Raw genomic sequence first — 21,534 nt, forward strand, 5'->3', positions numbered from 1 at the left:
TTAAATAACTATAAATAAATTTTATTTATACCCATAATTGTAAAATCATTTTACTAGCTAGCACGTGCTTCAAAACTAGTATATATATATATATATATATATATATATATATAAGTAATATGTTTTTAAAAGTAAATAGTTTTATATATTTTGAAATCCGAAACGTCTTGAAACAGTACATTGAAATTGGTCGGTATTAAAATATTTCAATTCATTGGACAAATCGAAATGGGATCCTAAATAGTATTCATAACATTGGATAGAACATAGCCATACAAGTACACAACATATGTCCATCACGCACTATCCTTAGATTTGAAATCTAACCATTGGATTCGAAGAGTGCAATGAAAGGTTCATTCTAGTAAATTATGGTCACAATCAAATGGTTGGATTTTGAGAAATGTGCGGTCAAAGTTTAGTTAAAGTTGTTCAAACCCGGTCAAACTTAATAGATGGTCTCGAAACCACTACACTTGGTAAAATTCATATTCAAATCTTGATCATTAGGATTGAAGAGTAGGGTGACATATTGGTATTGGTGAAATTTAAGAACGATTGAATGGTCAGATTGAGAGAACATAGCCATATAATACATAACACATGTCCATCACGCGGAATCTTTAGATTTGAAATCTAATCGTTGGATTCAAAAAGTGCAATTAAAGGTTCATTCTAGTAAATTATGGTCACAATCAAACGGTTAGATTGAGAGAAATTTGTGGTCAAAGTTTAGTTAAAGTTGGTCAAACCCGGTCAAACTTAATAGATGATTCCGAGACCACTAGACTTGGTGATATTCATATTCAAATTTTGATCATTGGGATTGAAATTTATGGTGACATATTGTTTTGGTGAAATTTGAGAATAATTGGATGATCAGATTGAGAGAATATAGCTATACAGGTATACAACATATGTCCATCACGCGCCATCCTCAGATTTGAAATCTAACCGTTAGATTTGAAGAGTGCAATGAAAGGTTAATTCTAGTAAATTATGGTCACAATCAAACGGTAGGATTTAGAGAAAGGCGTGGTCAAAATTTAGTTAAAGTTTGTCAAACCCGATCAAACTTAATCGATGATCCCGAGACCACTGGACTTGGTGAAATTTATATTCGAATCTTGATCATTAGGATTGAAGAGTATGATGACATATTGGTGTTGATGAAATTTGAAAACAATTGGATGGTCAGATTGAGAAAACATAGTCATACACGTACACAATATATATCCATCACGTGCCATTCTTAGATTTGAAATTTAACCGTTGGATTCGAAAAGTGCAATGAAAGATTAATTCTAGTAAATTATGGTCACAATCAAACGGTTGGATTTAGAGAAATGTGCGGTCAAAATTTAATTAAAGTTGGTAAAACCCGGTCAAACTTATTAGATGGTCTCAAGACCACTGGACCTGGTGAAATTCATATTCGAATATTGATCATTAGGATTGAATAGTATAGTGACATATTGGTATTGGTGAAATTTGAGAACAATTTAATAGTCAGATTGAGAGAACATAGTCATACATGTACACAACATATATCCATCACGCGCCATCCTTAGATTTCAAATCTAACTGTTGGATTCGAAGAGTGCAATGAAAGTTTAATTCTAGTAAATTATGGTCACAATCAAACGGTTGAATTTAGAGAAATGTGAGGTCAAAATTTAGTTAAAGTTGGTCAAACCCGTTCAAACTTAATAGATGGTCTTGAGACAACTAGACTTGGTGAAATTTATATTCGAATCTTGATCATTAGGATTGAAGAGTATGATGACATATTGATGTTAATGAAATTTGAAAACAATTGGATGGTCAGATTGAGAAAACATAGTCATACACGTACACAATATATATCCATCACGTGCTATTCTTAGATTTGAAATTTAACCGTTGGATTCGAAAAGTGCAATGAAAGATTAATTCTAGTAAATTATGGTCACAATCAAACGGTTGGATTTAGAGAAATGTGCGGTCAAAATTTAATTAAAGTTGGTAAAACCCGGTCAAACTTATTAGATGGTCTCAAGACCACTCGACCTGGTGAAATTCATATTCGAATATTGATCATTAGGATTGAATAGTATAGTGACATATTGGTATTGGTGAAATTTGAGAACAATTTAATAGTCAGATTGAAAGAACATAGTCATACATGTACACAACATATATCCATCACGCGCCATCCTTAGATTTCAAATCTAACTGCTGGATTCGAAGAGTGCAATGAAAGGTTAATTCTAGTAAATTATGGTCACAATCAAACGGTTGAATTTAGAGAAATGTGAGGTCAAAATTTAGTTAAAGTTGGTCAAACCCGTTCAAACTTAATAGATGGTCCTGAGACAACTAGACTTATTGAAATCCATATTCGAATCTTGATAATTGAGATTGAAGAGTATGGTAACATATTGAATTGGTGAAATTTGAGAACAATTAGATGGTCAGATTGACGCGCCATCCTTAGATTTCAAATCTAGCTGTTGGATTCGAAGAGTGCAATGAAAGGTTAATTCTAGTCAATTATGGTCACAATCAAACGGTTGAATTTAGAGAAATGTGCGGTCAAAATTTAGTTAAAGTTGGTCAAACCCGTTCAAACTTAATAGATGGTCCTGAGACAACTGGACTTATTGAAATTCATATTCGAATCTTGATCATTGATATTGAAGAGTATGGTGACATATTGAATTGGTGAAATTTGAGAACAATTAGATAGTCAAATTGAGAGAACATAGCTATACAGATACACACCACATGTCCATCACGCGCCATCCTTAGATTTCAAATCTAATTGTTGGATTCGAAAAGTGCAATGAAATGTTAATTCTAGTAAATTATGATCACAATCAAACGGTTGGATTTAGAAAAATATGTGGTCAAAGTTTAGTTAAAGTTGGTCAAACCCAGTCAAACTTAATAGATGGTCCCGAGACCACTGGACTTGGTGAGATTCATATTCAAAACTTGATCATTAGAATTGAATAGTATGGTGACATATTGGTGTTGGTGAAATTTGAGAACAATTTGATAGTCAAATTGAGAGAACATAGTCATACAGGTACACAACATATATCCATCACACATCATCCTTAGATTTGAAATCTAACCATTGGATTTGAAGATTGTAATGAAATGTTAATTCTAGTAAATTATATTCACAATTAAACGGCTGGATTTAGAGAAAGAGGCGGTCAAAGTTTAGTTAAAGTTGGTCAAACCCAATTAAACTTAATACATGGTCCTTTGACCATTGGACTTGGTGAAATTTATATTCAAATCTTGATCATTAGGATTGAAGGGTATGGTGACATATTAGTGTTGGTGAAATTTGAGACCAATTCAATGGTCAAATTAAGATAATATAGCCATATAGATACACAACATATATCCATCGCACACCATACTTAAATTTGAAATCTAACCGTTGGACTTGAAGAGTGTAATGAAATGTTAATTTAGTAAATTATGGTCACAATCAAACTGTTAGATTTAGAGAAAGGCACAGTTAAAGTTTAGTTAAAGTTGATCAAACCCGATCAAACTTAATAGATGATCTCGAGACCACTAGACTTTGTGAAATTAGGTTTAGTAGGAAGGTTTTCAGTGGATTATTGGGTATTGGAGTAGTTGTTAGAAAATGTTAATAAATAAATAATTTTGAAAGATGATGAACATCTTGTTAACATTGACTTCGATAAAATTGATTAGGCAAAATGATAAAAAAAATTTATTATTTTGGCTCATATATCACGTATTATTACTTTTGATTTTAATTAATTTGAATATGTATGTTATAAATATATTTTAATTTGATTTATTTACTTACTTTTGGTAAATATCATTACATAATTGATGATTGAATTGGTTATTAGTTGAATATATTGTGAATTTATAATGAATATACCTTTCATATATTTATAATGAATTTATTAGTTTGGTAAATATTGACTAATACCTTTCTTATGACACATGATACAGAAAAATCAAAAATTGATTCCCGATACGATTCACATTTTGATAACTATAAGAATTAGTCAATATTTTGAGTGGAATTAGAACGTTCTCAATTTTTATTATTTTATCAATTTCAAGTTTCAAATGGGTAACATTATGATTTGAGAGTATATTGAAGCAACAAGCCCTCCATTGCCTCATATTTTCTTTTTTTTAAACGGATTTGAAAGTTTTAAATTACTTTGGAGGCTGCAAGTTTATTTTGGTCATTATATAAGTTTAGGGGTATTTTGGTAATTTGGACGAGGTTAACGGTATTTTAATCATTTCAAACATTTTAAAGGAATTTATGTCATTTTTAATATTTTAAGAAGCATTTGGAGGATTTGATAAAAAAATAAAAATCATATTATATCAAAATTGTTTTCGCTACATACTAGTGACGACAATCTTTGTCTTCATTAAAAGATCCCTTATAGCGACGACCTAATTCATTGCAAATATAAAATCTGCTTCCCTCCAATAATTCCCACCACTTTTTGAGAGTGAAAATTTTACCCTCCATTATATTTAGGTAGATATATTTGCGACGACATGTTATGTCATCACTAATAGCATTCTAATAGCGACCACCAATGTGTCATCACCGATAAATAATGCATATATATAATATATTTACTATATATTTTTGGCCACATATTTGTGACGAAATATAAGGTCGTCACTAAAGATTATTATTAGCGATGATAGATGTTGTCATTAAAATACACCTTATTTTAGCGACATAAATGTCGTCACAACAAAATTTATTGTCATTGCTAAAAGTTTCCCTCCATTTTTCCAAAAGTGAATAAAATTCCCTCCATGGCGTTAGCGATGACTTATTAGCGACTACCTTAGTGTCGTCGCTACAATACACTTATTAGCGATGACCATATATTTTCGTCGCTAATGTATGCTTAATAGTGACGATTTTTTGGTCGTCGCTAAAACATTGGTCGCAAAAGACCAAAATTCTTGTAGTGATACCTTAGATAATAATATTTCAATACATTTCAATATATTAAACTTAGAAATATATATATATATATATATATATATATATATATATATATGATTTGATTAATCTATGTATGATTAGTTGATTACTATATTTAGTATTTGGCACCTCACTTTAATCAGGCTAGCGCCTTTTTGTTGCCTCACACCTTGGGCTATACATGGCCTTGGAGCCCTAAGGTCTCCTTTCATCTTGTCCAAAAGATTGCGTAAGCATCTTATTCTAGACAAAAAAGTGTGTTGCAACAGAGTGGCCTCTCTCATAGGCAGGCATCTTATGGAGAGAAACCCTAAGTTCCCTATCTCTCTCAATGGTGTTGTTTCTCTGTTCTAGGGTTCCATTAAGCACTAGCTTTGGGACAAGGCATGTAAATGACAGTAAGCATTTATATTATTGTATCTGAGGACTGACAACCATAAGAGCTTGTGAAATTCATTAGTGAGGCTTGGTGGACGTGGAATTAAGTTGAGTTTCTTACTCTTTTGTTACGTGATGGTTCCTCATTGGGTATTGAATAAATAGCAAATCAAGATTCAAAACCCAGTTTAATTTGACAGAAAATCATGTAAATGTTTGTTTCCTTTAGTTCCTCAAAAATTTCTACAATTCATATTGTACAAAAGAAAGCATATTGCTTGAAATTGGCCGGTATTTGTAGCTTGTGATAGCCTTAAGGGACTATGGTGGTGACGACAGAGGTGTTAGTTCATAGGGCTTGACCAAATTCAAGCCAATGTAGACATTTGTTGTGTGTGGCTTGACCAAAAGTCGATGACTTTGTCTAGTTGTATTGGGAAACCAGGTCCCAATGGGCTTTAAGCCCTAGCCAACCTATACCATTATATATCAAGTTAGTGAGTTAGCCGCATAGGAGAATTGCTACAAGCTCTAGTGCAAGTATAATAGTGTTCTTTATTCTTTGTGAGAGAGAACTAAGGATGTATTTAGGATTTGGGTATTGTGAGAGTACTGTGTTATTTTATTGTGGACATAGGCATATTACCAAACAGAAGCCAAGATTTCGACTTAGGGGGTGGCAAGATCAAAAGAAGAAATTGAAAGTAAAATGAATGTGCAAAATATTAATTGATATTAATAACAAACTAAATAAACTCATGCATAGAGTAGACTTTCGTATATATATCATTCTTACTTATCAAAAAAAAAAAACTAAATAAACAATTATATAGTAATATAATTTTCATGCATAAACTAAAATAAATGTAAAATTTAATTTTTTTTTTCATACTTTAAATTCAATTTAAACTCATATTATGATAATGCTTCTCCATAATCTCAATCAATTATAAATATATATTTCATATAAAATAAAGAAAACAAAAGTGATCAATTCGTAATTAATAACAATAAAACTAAGGATTACTTTTTCTATTAAAAAAGGAAATTACTCTAAATACATCAACTTTGAACATGTAATTTGATTACTTAAAATAAATTAAAAAAATAAGTCAACATGTAGTGTTAAGAATATTTGCAAAATTTGTATATTTTGTCTCACTTTCTTGAATACTTTTAAAAATGATGCAAATTTCTACCTTTCTTAATTCTTTTTGGCTAGAGACAATTTTTTTTAGTTGTTAAAACTTTGGGTAGTAAAAACAATGAAACTATTTTTTTTTTAAAGTATGAAGATGGAAGAAAAACTTTAGTGGTAGTCTATGAATCTATGTTTAGTGTCTTATATAGTACAAGGACATAATAGTATGATTTTTTTAAAAAAAAATTTCTTATTAAAAAAAAAATATGATTATTATAAAGTGGGATCCATTATTTTCATACTTGTCAAGGGAATAGTGAAATTGACTTGTGACAAGTAGATACATTTTTTTTAGTTATGCTGTGGAGTGTGGACATAACAGTTTCACAATATAACCTAGGTAATAAGCTACCATTTATCTTCTAGGCTTATTGATATTACTTCTTTATCTGCTATTAAGAATTTGCCATTTAAATTTTATTGTAAAATTGTTGCAAAAATATTGTAGTTATAGCTTTTTATTTTTTTACTAAGTAAATATATTACATTTAGTTGAAACCTTTGTTCTAAAAGTAAAAAAAAAAAAAATTGTATGTGCAGAAGTTTGTCCGTGGAAGACTAATGTGCAGAAATTTCTGGGAAGCTCAGGGGGGTCAATTGACCCTCTTGGCCCTGGCTCCGCCAGCCGAACTACCTAAATTTTATGTGTCTAATTTTCTTCTCTCTTCTTTAATTTTGCATAGACAATTTATTTTTCACAACAAAGAGAAAAGAATAAAATTGGTTATTGGGTACAACCTGCAAATTTCCCACAAAATATAAAAGCAGGAACAAGCGCGTGACAGAAATATAAACCGAAAAGAAGTTATCCCATACATATATACTTGTCTTGAGGTTTTGACCAAGCAAACTGCAAAAATGGCACAATTATAATATATGAAATGCTGATCTTAACAATCTTAAAAATCATAATCGCCAGGCATAAAGTATGAATCTACACAATTTTAGGGGAAAAATGGGTAAGTTAATAGAATATGTGAAGATGTATATAATAGGAATAGGGATTTGAACATAAATATCTCTGTTAATATCTCTAAGAGGTGAACATTTATACTTCGGATCTTTAGAAAAGAAAAGGGAATCAAGATCATAGATTTATGGCCTTTGAAACATATAACCCTCTTACACAAAAGTGTGGTAGTTAATTAAGGTCAACTACCCCAAATTTTAGTCCATGAGCAATTCCAGCTCTTGAAATTTGGAGTGTTTGATTTTAGCTCCTTAGATAACGATAACAATCTAAAAATTGGCACATCATCACGCCATGACACACATTAGGAGTTAAACGCAATCACGTTAAGTTTATTTGGGTCCAAAAGTAATCACTTTAAATATAAAGGACTAAAATAACTCTTAAACTAAAGTTTAAGGACCAACAATATACTTTGGCTTGTGTAAATTTAAAAGAACGTAACCAAGATCACACACCTCAAAAGAAAGGGGGTTAAGATGTAGTGTGTATGTTTTTTTTTCAAAGTAGGGATAAGAGGTAGTTTACACCCTCTAAATTTGGATTTATTTCTAAATTGATTCTTTAACTTTCAAAATTTGCAACTTACACCCTAGACTAACAAATGTTAACGGTACGACACATTGAGTTTGTTATAATACTTAAGAGCGTACAGGGGTGGCACTAGGTAGTGTCTAGGTGCCCAAATGAACCCCCTATGCTAGCCCCAAGGGAAAAAAAAAAAAGTTAATTTTTAATTTTTAATTTTTTTATTTGGCCTTCTAAAATAAAAATTTGAACACTCTGAAATTAAATTATTATTTTTATCAACATTTTGGTCTTTTTAAACACAAGAAAAAAATCCCAACAATAAACTAATTTGATCTAGAATCTATGAATAAAAATAATAAGCCCAACAACAAAAGTAAAAATTTGTTCATCTTGAACTTCAGAAAAAGCCCATTTAGATCTTAATAAATTTGAAAAAATTAATAAATAAAAGTTTATTATATTTAGGTCTCGCTTGTGTGGGACTAGTGTAGTGTGGGGCTAGTGAATTCGCGGCCCAGGCCCATTCCACATGGGGCCCAGGGGCTAGGGCCCACGCCGAGGAGAACCATTGCTGAGGACAACCTCCTGCTCGGCACCTCGCGAAATGCCTGAGGAAGGGGGGAAACTGAGTTCAGGGGCAGGGTAAGAGAAAAAGCTACCAACATCATAACACCAATCACTGTATCTGACAAGTCCATGCTCTAAACCATACTGGAGTAGGGGTTGATAGGACAAGTCTGCACCCCGAAAAAAGGGTGAGACTTACACGTGAACTTGAAGGAGGAGAAGAAACACGGATATAAAAGGAAGAACTCCCCAGAAGGAAAAAGGGGGGGGGGGGTGGGGGGTCTCTCCTCCGGTAAAAATGAAAAAAGGAAAGGATATAAGGGTCCTAGGACAACGTCCGAGGACCGGAGTCCCACAACCCATACCAATGGAAGGCTTAGCTAGTTAAGCCAGGCCCGCCCATATAAGAATTTCCATAGACGCCATGATAAAACCGTCCACCTGTGCTCAAGGTCATGCTTTTCAAGCCCACTCTCTACAAATCATATTGTTGGGGTCCTTTGCATACGAGCCCAACATCACTCATGGGTCGTTAAACAAATCGTGTCCCTACAATTGGCGCCGTCTGTGGGGAAGGCTTGCGCATTGGCGCAGGTGGCGGTGGAGTTAAGCCTCCGTCAAGCAAATGTCTGTGAAGGTTCCTACATTTCCAGCGACGTTTGTGAAGGCTCCTCCATTTCCAGCGACGTGCTGTTGTTGCTCCGACATAGATTTCCACTAGGGGCTACGCCTCGCAGTGCCAATGGCATGGGCAATTCTAGGGGCTTCAAACATCAAGCTAGCTCCCCCCACCTTGTTCGAGGAGCTAACCTTCGGAAAATAAATGAATAAATGAACAAATACAAGTTTTGGACAGAACCAAGGCTTTCTATGGTCCTCGGACCCAAGCCTCTGGAGAAACCAACTACTTACAAGAGAAAATACAAGTTTTGGACAGAACCAAGGCCTTGCATGGTCTACGGACTCAAGCCTCTGGGGAAACCAACTACTTACAAGAGAAAATACAAGTTTTGGATAGAACCAAGGCCTTGCATGGTCCTCGGACCCAAGCCTCTGGGGAAACCAACTACTTACAAGAAAAAATACAAGTTTTGGACAAAACAAAGGCCTTGCATGGTCTACGGACTCAAGCCTCTGGGGAAACCAACTACTTATAAGAGAAAATGCAAGTTTTGGACAGAACCAAGGCCTTGCATGGTCCTCGGACCCAAGCCTCTAGGGAAACCAACTACTTACAAGAAAAAATACAAGTTTTGGACAGAACCAAGGCCTTGCATGGTCTACGGACTCAAGCCTCTGGGGAAACCAACTACTTACAAGAAAAAATACAAGTTTTGGACAGAACCAAAGCCTTGCATAGTCTACGGACTCAAGCCTCTGGGAAACCAACTACTTACAAGAGAAAATACAAGTTTTGGACAGAATCAAGGCCTTGCATGATCCTCGGACCCAAGCCTCTGGGGAAACCAACTACTTACAAGAAAAAATACAAGTTTTGGACAGAACCAAGGCCTTGCATGGTCTACGGACTCAAGCCTCTGGGGAAACCAACTACTTACAAGAGAAAATACAAGTTTTGGACAGAACCAAGACCTTGCATGGTCCTCGGACCTAAGCCTCTGGGGAAATCAACTACTTACAAGAAAAAATACAAGTTTTGGATAGAACCAAGGCCTTGCATGGTCTACGGACTCAAGCCTCTAGGGAAACCAACTACTTACAAGAGAAAATATAAGTTTTGGATAGAACCAAGGCCTTGCATGGTCCTCGGACCCAAGACTCTGGGGAAACCAACTACTTACAAAAAAAAAATACAAGTTTTGGATAGAACCAAGGCCTTGCATGGTCTACGGACGCAAGCCTCTGGGGAAACCAAATACTTACAAGAGAAAATACAAGTTTTGGACAGAACCAAGGCCTTGCATGGTCTACGGACTCAAGCCTCTGAGGAAACCAACTACTTACAAGAGAAAATATAAGTTTTGGATAGAACCAAGGCCTTGCATGGTCCTCGGACCCAAGACTCTGGGGAAACCAATTACTTACAAAAAAAAAATACAAGTTTTGGACAGAACCAAGGCCTTGCATGGTCTACGGACGCAAGCCTCTGGGGAAACCAACTACTTACAAGAAAAAATACAAGTTTTGGACAGAATCAAGGCCTTGCATGGTCCTCGGACCCAAGCCTCTGGGGAAACCAACTACTTACAAGAAAAAATACAAGTTTTGGACAGAACCAAGGCCTTGCATGGTCTACGGACTCAAGCATCTGGGGAAACCAACTACTTACAAGAAAAAAATACAAGTTTTGGACAGAACCAAGGCCTTGCATGGTCTACGGACTCAAGCCTCTGGGGAAACCAACTACTTACAAGAGAAAATACAAGTTTTGGACAGAACCAAGGCCTTGCATGGTCCTCGGACCCAAGCCTCTGGGGAAACCAACTACTTACAAGAAAAAAATACAAGTTTTGGACAGAATCAAGGCCTTGCATGGTCTACGGACTCAAGCCTCTGGGGAAACCAACTACTTACAAGAGAAAATACAAGTTTTGGACAGAACCAAGGTCTTGCATGGTCCTCGGACCCAAGCCTCTGGGAAACCAACTACTTACAAGAAAAAATACAAGTTTTGGACGGAACCAAGGCCTTGCATGGTCCTCGGACTCAAGCCTATGGGGAAACCAACTACTCAAAAGAAAAACTACATTACATGGACCTTAGAATCTATCCGAGAAGAACTCTCCATTAACAATTGGGTTAATTCCTAAACTGCATGGATTCTCAAGTCTGCTCTCGAATCCTCAGTACCAAAGGGATTAATGCAATATTAACAATTGTGTTAATTCCTAAACTGCATGGATTCTCAAGTCTGCTCTCGGATCCTCAGTACCAAAGGGATTGATGCAATATAGAGCAATATGTTACCAAAAATACAATCGGAGTCCCTTACTGCTCGGTTACCCCCTCGGATGAATTATTTAGAGTTTATCGTTCTCGGACGGTCTCCTCGCATGTATCACGGAATATTCAGCTGTTGTCTCGGTTAGTTTCTAAAGTTTAATTTACTGCGAATTATCGTTATTATGCCTGGTAATGTTGGTAAATTAGAATTAGTCGGATTATTTTTCAAGGTTTCCTGCTCTGAGTATCATTAAAGGAAAACACACATGGGGCACACCCATTCACAAAGTAGTGTTGCAAAAAAGAAAAATATTCAAAACAAGTAAATAAATTTCCCTTTTTATTAAAACAAAAAATAGTACAGCGTACAATGAAAAGCTGGAATCAGCTTATATTAAAGCTAACTACATAATCGAAGAGAAAGGTACAAGAGAATAAGATAAAGCTGAGGAGGTAGTACAGAGGAGAGGTTGGCTGCTGCTTCAAGACTTTGTTCTTCCTCAACACTTTTACATGCCCATAACTCAGGCAACAAAAGAGCCCAACATGAGGCCTGCACCATTGAAGAAAAGGTGCAGAGAGCGTCCAACTTCAGGCTGGCGCAGCTGAAGAAAAGGTGCAGGGAACCCAACTTGAGGCCAGCACCGTTGAAGAAAAGGTGCAGGGAGCCGGAAGTTGAGGAGCCTACACAAAAATTTGCCTGCAACAAGGCAGACGGCGCTGATGGCGGAAAACTCTACTTCTGATGCACTAAGGATCTGGTGCGATCAGTACCTGCTTCGGATTTTGACTAAAAGAAGGAGAAACACCATTTCCCCCTTTGTCAAGACGGAGTATTTTCTTGAATCTGTGCCTCCCTTGCCCAGACCACGCTACCTTGAGTCTCAGAAGGACCCGGCGCCTCTATGGCGGAGGGAGTTCCTTCACCCCAACCTGCGCCTCAAACATATTATACTAAGGGAGGATAATACCGGATATGGAAGTTGTGATTATGGCTGAAGAATTGTGGTTTGGGAGGAAACTGAAGGATTTGTGTGTAAGTGGAGCAACTTCCTACCCTATTTATTTAAAAGATAAGGAGGTGGCATTTAATTCACGCAGAGTCCCAAGGAACGCTACAAACAAAATGGTTTCGGCTCAATTCCCAACGCCACCTGCAACCATAAGATTAAAGGATTCTCGTGAAGGCACATCTCGAACATTGGAACGTCAAAGGGTACCGCGTGACCAAAGACTGAAGGAATGCCTCTTAATCCGGTGCATCTCCTATGCAAATGGAAAAAGCCCAAACATCAAAAAGTACATAATCTGAGTGAGTCGTGATGTGGGCCCAACATTATCAAAATCCTCATCCCCAACTAAAAGTCGGGCAGCAGGATTTTGAGGGGCTATTGTGGGGTTAGTGAATTCGCGGCCTAGGCCCATTCCACATGGGGGCCCAGGGGCTAGGGCCCACGCCGAGGAGAACCATTGCCGAGGACAACCTCCTGCTCGGCACCTCACGAAATGCCTGAGGAAGGGGGGAAACTGAGTTCAAGGGCAGGGTAAGAGAAAAAGCTACCAACATCATAACACCAATCACTGTATCTGACAAGTTCATGCTCTAAACCATACTGGAGTAGGGGTTGACAGGACAGGTCTGCACCCCAATACAAGGGTGAGACTTACACGTGAACTTGAAGGAGGAGAAGAAACACGGATATAAAAGGAAGAACTCCCCAGAAGGAAAAAGGGGGGGGGGGGTGGGGGGTCTCTCCTCTGGTAAAAATGGAAAAAAGGAAAGGATATAAGGGTCCTAGGACAGCGTTCCGCGTTCGAGGACCGGAATCCCACAACCCATACCAATAGAAAGCTTAGCTAGTTAAGTCAGGCCCGCCCATATAAGAATTTCCATAGACGCCATGATAAAACCGTCCACCTGTGCTCAAGGTCATGCCTTTCAAGCCCACTCTCTACAAATCATATTGTTGGGGTCCTTTGCATACGAGCCCAACATCACTCATGGGCCGTTAAACAAATCGTGTCCCTACAGCTTGAAATTCACTTAACAACAATTAATATATTTATTGTATTTAAAATAGCTTAATATGAAACAACAGAGTCTAATTTGTAAGCAAACCTCAGATTTTGCATGCCCCACCAGAAACCATAAAATATTTTTTCAAGACCCTGCTCGGACACCACACCAAATTCAATGGCTTCTGAATATATTCCAAAATCAAATTGTGTATCTGGTGTACTTATTTGGCAGACACGATTATCAAATGAGAAATATCTTCTACTGTTGTCACAGGCAAAAGATTTTCGATCACATGCAATCTGACTTTGACATGATAAACGCCAGCAAATCATCATTCGTTGAAAAGAGAAAAAATACCAGAAGGCTCCCAATACCTAAAAGACCAGCATGTCATTAAAATCAGTATATTCAACAAATATTATAAATTTATGACCAAACAACAATAATAATAAGAGAAAAAGACAATTATGTGGATATAAAACTTTTAATTTATTTGAAAATTGATTAAATTACTTTTCTTAATTGCTTAAAATTTTGATAGAATCACTAAAACTTATTTGAATATGTGGTCCTAAATTTTTGAACGCTGTCTTCAAGGTCTTGAACCACAACTCATAGCTGGGGATACCAAGCGTTAGATCAGAGGGTTTGTATTACAACTTTACAAGCTAAGAGATTTTCTCATCTAATGTGATGTGGGAGATCAGGTCTGGTACTCTTTTATAGATGGGTAGTGAAGTTTTGCAAAAAGGTTTGGATCACATTGGGCTAATAGCCTAATACAACTCTAGCAACTCCAATTAATATATACCTATTAGTTTCTCCCTATTCATTATATAAAAATAAATAAATAAAATTAGCCTCTACCTATTAAAAAAAACAACTTATTAGGCTTGGACTTGGTTTAAGTCCAGTGCATCCAGTGCACTGGACCCAATCAGATGGTGACACGTGTCTACTTTTGGATACATGTCACCATCTCAACAAGTCCAATGTTACTGGACACTGAACCCAAACTTGACCCATTAGGCTTTAGGTACTGAGAGTGAGAATTCCTGGGGCACTTGAATTAGAGATTTAATCCATGTAATTGCAAAAACTAATAAAATAAAATATTCTTCATTTGTAATCTTTATTGTACTTATGCGTTATAAAATTATTATTTTCCAAGGCAGATTCAAAATTTTTTATTATTATCAAAAGAACCAGCGCAACATTGATCATACTTGTCAAGATTTAAATTTATATGAAATCAGTATGTAATCAAACTTACGTGACCAGCAAGGAGATACAGAAAGAAATTTAACGCAGCTTTAATCCATATGTTTTCTTCAAATTTCTCGTCACTTCTTATAAGTTCCTTCCAGGATCGGAATATTTGGAGAATTATTGGCACATATGAGAAGAGAACAGCGCAGTTCAACATTACCATTTTATTTGAAGATCTCATCACTGTCATTTCTGAAAGAATCCTTGAAATTGCCACCTGAAAATATTACAAGTTTAGTACTTTTAGGATCAAAGGATAAAATCTACTTATGTAAGACAATGTTAATTCAAAGGAAATAATAATTATGAGTTTGAAATTGTCTAATTTTTTTTTTTTTCCATCGCTAAAATTTGGGTGAATTTCATTTTTCATCCCTACATTTTTTAAAGAGCCCTTTTTAATGGTTGAAGGGCAAAAATGTTACTGCCTCAACTTTTATGCCTATCAAATGGTCTTCACCTACATCAAATTCTACTTTCAAACTCAATGTGCTATCTCTCACACAGTTGGCATAGGTTTGCTAATCCAAAACCACAAAGGAGAAGTGATGGCAGCTTCCTGTGACCGAATAAATAGAGCATCAAATGCCTTATGAACTGCTGCTGATGTTATGAGGAAGGCTCTGCTTTTCTGTCAAAACAGTTATTTTCTTGACATTATTGCAGAAAGTACAATTGGTGAACTTCTAGATCTTCTGAATTCTAACAGAGTTTTCCCTCTTAAGGTTGTATGGATACTGAAGACATTAATTTAATTTGTGAAGGTTTTTATTCAATCTCTTTTGTTAGTGTGCCATTGAAATATATGTAATAAAGCTGCTCTAGCTCTAGCTCTTGCTAGTGTTGTCAAAGAGAAAGAGGAGGCTTATTTTTTTGGTTTGAAGAATGCCCTTTTTTCTCTTCCCAATTGTACATAGTGATATTTAATCAATAAAGTCAACTATTAATTCCCCTAAAAAAAGGGAGAAAATAGAAATGAAAAAAAAAAAAAAACTGTTTTCAATATTTTATAGATGAAAAAATATTTATTTTAAAAGTTTAGGAACAGAAAGTGTAACATTTTCAATATTTGACTGCCCATTTGGTAATGCTGTTTTAATAATGTTGTTTGTATTTTTTGAAAATACGTGTAGGTAAAAAAGTGTGTGAAAATATGTGAAATGTTGTTTAAACATTAAAAAATGTTGTACAAAATACACTACCAAACAGCCCTTGAAAATGCAGTTGAGAAGATCTCTTTTTACTTAATAATCTATTTGAAATTTTGTGGCATTAAAGTAAAATGTTTTACCTTGTCAAAAAAAAAAAAAAAAAAAAAAAAAAAAAAACAAAAACAAAATCAAATGTTCTGTTATGAATGGGAAGAGATTGAGATAATGAAGGCGATTACTATGCATTTGAGTTATGTCCAGAGATAAACTATAGCATGTTGGATGAGACTTTTTCTAAGAATTATAGAAAAGTTTAGAAAAGATATGTGTATATATATATATATATATGCTGAAGTCACTTAAAATCTTTTGTACTTGAAAAATGAGTCATGATCAATTTCACATGGAGAGAAGTGCTGATAATAGGAATCATCTGAATGCTTTGGATAATCTGACTACTCGCTTGTTGGAGTGGAGGTGAAAAATGTTTTGGAGCATCAAACTTTGTTACTTTTAACCTTGCTCCTCCATCACATGATTCTTATCATATCCTACTGACTACACTATTTGTTGGAAAAGTGACAATCAAGGCAGCTAGACGAGCTAAATATCATTCTCTTCAAGGCAAAAATGTTCAAGAATAAGCTGACGAACAACAATAAGACGTGTGAACATAGGATTTCTCTATAAGCAGTGTGAAGGGGAGTTTCACTTACCTGTGGTATTGGAAGAATAACTAGAATGTCGAATACGAAGTATGACCTCAAGTACCTTCTAGCTATTGCCATAGCATTTGTATTCAACACATTTTTTCCAACTTTGCGAAGGTTCTCATCTATAAAAACCAGTACAAAATTGCAATATAATATGCATTAGGTAAATGATATCATTGATCGATCGCAAAATAATAGTTGTGATCAACAACTTTTTGTCCAACTCAATGCAGTAATTTTCGATCAGCACGGGAACGTAACAGAACAAGGGATCCACTGATACTGCAATCACACACGACAATACAAATATTGTAAGGTTGAATTTATTCAACCATCTAATTGGCTTTATTCCATGCCAAATTTGCTTGTAATTCAGCATTTAGTAACCCTGTATTTAGGTGGGTTTGTTGTAAGGGTAGTGAGTGAGATAGAGTGAAAATTGCTCAAGAGTGTGTAAGAAAACAGAGACTCGCGGCTGGGACTCGCGGGTGACTCGCGGCTGCAAGCCGCCAGAAGCAGCATACGTGCCAAGCATGCTGGAAGATGAACAGTCATGCTAGCTGGAGTGCTACAGGACAAAACAGGACAACTGGCCATACGGTTAACTCGCGACTGGATCTCGCGACTTAGTCAAGCTGCGAGGTCAAGCCGCGAGCCACCCCTGTTTTGTAAAACCTGACGTTTCACATTCCTCTCCCACTCCAGTATAAATACCCCTTTTACCCACGATTGAAAGAGAGCTTCCAGAGAGAATTTTGAGAGAGAAACCCTAAAGAAAAATAAGATTGTTTCACCCACAATCTATACCTTAGAGTCTCTTCAAATTCCCTTACTCTCTTCCTCTCCATTGTCAAATCCTTGAGAGGCATTATACCAAACCTGGTTCTCACCATCATCATCACTGTGAGACAGTTGTTTGGGTTTCTGGGAAGCAGGTAGGAAGGAACCAATCTTCATTGGTTGATGCTATGGTCTAGTAGCGGAATCCGGGAAGTTAGAAAAGAAAAAGGTTCGGCGCAACCTCGTTGGAGCAAGAAGCTTGGAGGGCTTAGGTGCACTGGGTAGATTAGGCTTGGAGGGCTTAGGTGCACTGGGTAGATTAGGCTTGGAGGGTCTATTGCTGTCCTTGTATCCCAACTGTATTTTCTAGTGGATTGATTACCGCTTGGAAGGCGGCGGAGAGATTTTTCGCCGAGGACTTCGGTTTCCTCTTCGATAACACATCGCGTGTTGTCTTTGTGTTTGCATCTTCCTTCCTCTCTATCTTTGCCTTTATATTATCTACTGTGGATTTTATTTTGTTATGGCTTAGATAGTTTTTAACCAATTTCATATTATAGCATGTGTTAAGTTTCCGCACACTAGTTGTTTGACATATTGCTTGTATTGGTTAAGTTGTATTTTGGGGGTCTAAACGTTCAAAGGTGTTTTGTACACGTTTTTGAACTTTCAAATATTACATTCCACCTTCGAAGGAACTTCCCTTGTGGGTCAAAAATTGTCTTTGTCGTCATTATTTTTGCCGATGAATCACCTCCACCTTCCTTGAGAGGTTGCCTCTCAATATCCTTATTCCTGAACATAAATACGGGAGGAGCAGAACACCAGATATACGCTAATGACAATAAGGTTACAAAAGCAACACAGAAGTTTGTTTTCCATTTATTATTATTATTATTATCATTATTATTATTATTATTATTATTATTATTATTATTAATTGTTTTCTTTGTGGCCTTCAGTGGAATTCCAATAATGAGTCTGAAATGAGAAATGAGGAAGTAGTGACCATTTAATATATCTCAATTGTACCAGAGTATAATGATTCAATACCATATTTAAGTTTTCAACCAATTTTTTTTTTTTCCCTCCAAGATAGAAATTCTACGCTAACCTAATCCAATCAAAGGGTTTCTTTGAAATCCACTTATTTTGTTGAAACTAAAATTTTTTTTACTGAAAGTACTATAAATAAAAGTAAAAGTTAGCTAAAATAGTACAGTAAGACCCATGAATAGTATCAAAAAGTACAATGAGACCCATGAATAGTAACAAAAATAAATTAAATAGTTAAAAAGTTGGCAAAAATAATCTTTGCCAAATGGATACTAAGAGCAATTACATTAGCTTGGGCATAATTGTGCAAAATGGAAAAAGTGGCTAATTTTACACAATTTGAGCAAAAAAAAAACACCCACACCAGCTTGTGCATAATTGTGCATTTATGCACAATTGCTACAATAACCATGCATATATGCACGGTTACTGTAGCATGTGTATTTATTATTTTATTAATTTCCGTTCACACCTTTTTTTCTCTCTCTTCTCCTTGCCCAATGAACTCAGTGACTTTCCTCTCCTCATCTTCTTTTTCCTCAGATGCACACAAACACAAACACATCCACACAGACAAATCAACACACAAACAAACCCACACAGACAAACCAACAGAGAGATAGATCGGTGCTTGACTAGAACGATCGGTGCTTGACTTCTTGTGGTTCACACACCGTTCAAGGCTTGTAGATCAGAGAGTGGTTTGAGAGTAGAGAGTATCGGTAAGATCTTGATTCAGGTTCAGAAGAGATGTGTTTGTTGGTCTCGGGTTAGACTAAGATGCAGAGAGGGGATGAGCATCCCCGAAGTAGTGGCAGTCTGTTTCCTTTAAGACGTGAAACCATCGTTTGTGGTGGTGATGTGGATCGGAGATGGTGGAAGCTTGAGTTTTGGCCATGAGAGATTCATAGATTATAGAGAGGGCTCGGGTTTAAAGTGGGAGTTAGAGGGCTCGGTGAGACTTAGGGTCGGACCACCGCCTGTGGTGGCGTGGGTGCTCAGAGGCCATGGAGGTCTGTTTGAGAAAGCTTCAGGGGTTAGAGCTGAGAGAAGGTTCTAGAGGAGTGAGGGGTTTGAGATGGGTAGAGAGATCGGTATAGAGAGAGGGCCACAAATCAGAAATAATGGGTAGAGAGAGAGAAAGAGCATATCGATAGTTGAGAGAAATAATAAAAAATTTGAGAAGTATGAATATTTTATTGAAATATCTTGTAAAATAGATAAATTGATGTGTATGTTTTGTAAAAGTGATGGTGTAAAATAAAAAAAGTAGGTTTTAAGTGTAAAATAGATGGAATCTTATGCACAAGCTAATGTAATTGCTCTAATTTAAAAACTTTTTACTGAAAATATTATAGATAAAAATTAAAGTTAGCTAAAATAATATAACAGGATCTATGAATAATATCAAAAAGTACAGTGGAGCTTATAAATAATAACAAAAATAAGTTAAATAGTAAAAATAAACTGGCTTTTTAATTTTTGCCAAACACACACTAAGGGTGTGTTTAGATACCGCTTATTTTGCTGAAATTGAAAAATTATTGCTGAAAGTACTGTGAATAAAGGTAAAAGCTAGTTAAAATAGTGCAGTGAGGTCTCGGTGCACTTTTTGGTACTATTCATGAATTCTACTATATTATTTCAGCTAATTTTTATTTTTATCTACAGCATTTTCAGCAAAAAAATTTCTAGGTGTGTTTGGATACCGCTTATTTTGTCAAAAACCAAAAATAATAAAAAATATTTTCCGGTTACTATTCATTAATGAAATCACTGTGCATTTGCCTAATTGCATTGTTCATGAGACGTTGGATTAAAAAAAAAAAAAAAAAAAAAAGCAGATGCAGGAATTAATTCCTATCCAAACGCCTTCTTAGTTTCAATAAAATAAGCGGATCCCAAACAGACCCTAAGTGTGTATGTGTGTGAAGCCCTCTTGGAGACTTTAAGTCCGGCTCTTGTCCTCCACACCCCAAAAGAACTTACACTTGTGGATCAAAATTTTGAAATTTTATGGGACAATCAAAATTTTCTCTCAAATTTTAGTGTAATTTGCAATTTAATAAAAATATTATCATTAGCGGAGGAAAAAAAAAAAGAATTAGTGGTTAATTAATTTGAAAGTGTTGATGCAAAAGAATTCAGAGGATTCAAATTAGCAGAGGAAAACAAAGTTGTCATAGAGCAAAAGAAACTAACCTTGCACCATTTCCTCGCCGACGTGAAAGATAACTCATAACTAAAGCTTACCAATGAAACGATGTCCAAAATAAAGAATCAACCTTTATAGGTCCGTTCACTTAACAGGAAAAATCTGAATTTAGATCCCTGGATAATTGGAAATTATTAAAATTAATACTGATTTTCACTTAAATAAAATGCAAACTCCCAAGATCTTTATATATTTTTAGCTAAACAAAAATACTTTTTTTCAATTGTTTTTCCTAGGTAGAAGCAAAAAAGATTTTCGCTGTAGAACATTATGGTTGTTTAGGAAATGTAACCAAGGCAAACAAAAACAGATAAATTCTTTCCTTCAAGAGAGAGAATTTGTCTTTATAAAAAGTAAACTGAACCTAAAAAAATCAAGTAACATTCATTTCACTAGGCGGGGCAAGAGAAACCTGGCTTTGGCAAAGCAAAGGAGCAGAAAATGTAAAATGGCCTTCTGGCACTTGCAAGTGCAGGTGTTGTCCATGTAAATGCAGATGCAACCAATAAGCAAAGGCAAACACCTCCTGTACTCTTATAGAATTATTGACAATGGTCAACCCCTTGAGTCTTCCCTAAGAAAAATATAAAGACCACAAAAAATTACATAATTTTATCCACAACTCTAGTATTCCCGAGTTGTAAGCGATGAAAAAAAATGGTGAGTTTACGTGAGTTCACACCTCTACCAAGTTTACATGAGTTCACACCTCTACCACGTGATAAGTTGTAGTAAAAGTTGTGTAATTTTTAATCTTAGCATTTTTCTTTTCTT

General features: G+C 35.7%; 1 protein-coding gene and 1 long non-coding RNA gene across 4 annotated transcripts in view; both read right to left on the reverse strand.

Annotated features, from left to right (window-relative positions):
• The window catches only part of LOC126705503 (cyclic nucleotide-gated ion channel 1-like), a 57,141-nt gene extending 40,215 nt beyond the window's left edge, over positions 1 to 16,926 (reverse strand). For 2 of the 3 annotated variants that reach the window (XM_050404558.1, XM_050404557.1), the window contains exons 1-4: positions 16,713 to 16,926; positions 14,850 to 15,062; positions 13,676 to 13,950; positions 7,323 to 7,434 (exon numbers count right to left, since the gene is read on the reverse strand). In XM_050404558.1, coding sequence (XP_050260515.1) covers positions 7,323 to 7,434; positions 13,676 to 13,950; positions 14,850 to 15,062; positions 16,713 to 16,784 — 672 coding nt within the window. In that variant the 5' untranslated portion in view covers positions 16,785 to 16,926. The remainder of the gene's footprint in view (positions 1 to 7,322; positions 7,435 to 13,675; positions 13,951 to 14,849; positions 15,063 to 16,712) is intronic. The other variant, XM_050404559.1, reaches the window with a different exon arrangement.
• A 1,208-nt stretch (positions 16,927 to 18,134) lies between these two features.
• On the reverse strand, positions 18,135 to 21,253 carry LOC126705681 (uncharacterized). The gene is made up of 3 exons (XR_007648385.1): positions 21,173 to 21,253; positions 20,748 to 20,876; positions 18,135 to 18,284 (listed from the first exon to the last, which is right to left on the reverse strand). It is a non-coding gene; the product is annotated as an uncharacterized LOC126705681 (long non-coding RNA).
• Between the last annotated feature and the right edge of the window lie 281 nt (positions 21,254 to 21,534).

Source organism: Quercus robur, chromosome 11 (genome assembly GCF_932294415.1).
Source record: "Quercus robur chromosome 11, dhQueRobu3.1, whole genome shotgun sequence".
NCBI lineage: Eukaryota > Viridiplantae > Streptophyta > Magnoliopsida > Fagales > Fagaceae > Quercus > Quercus robur.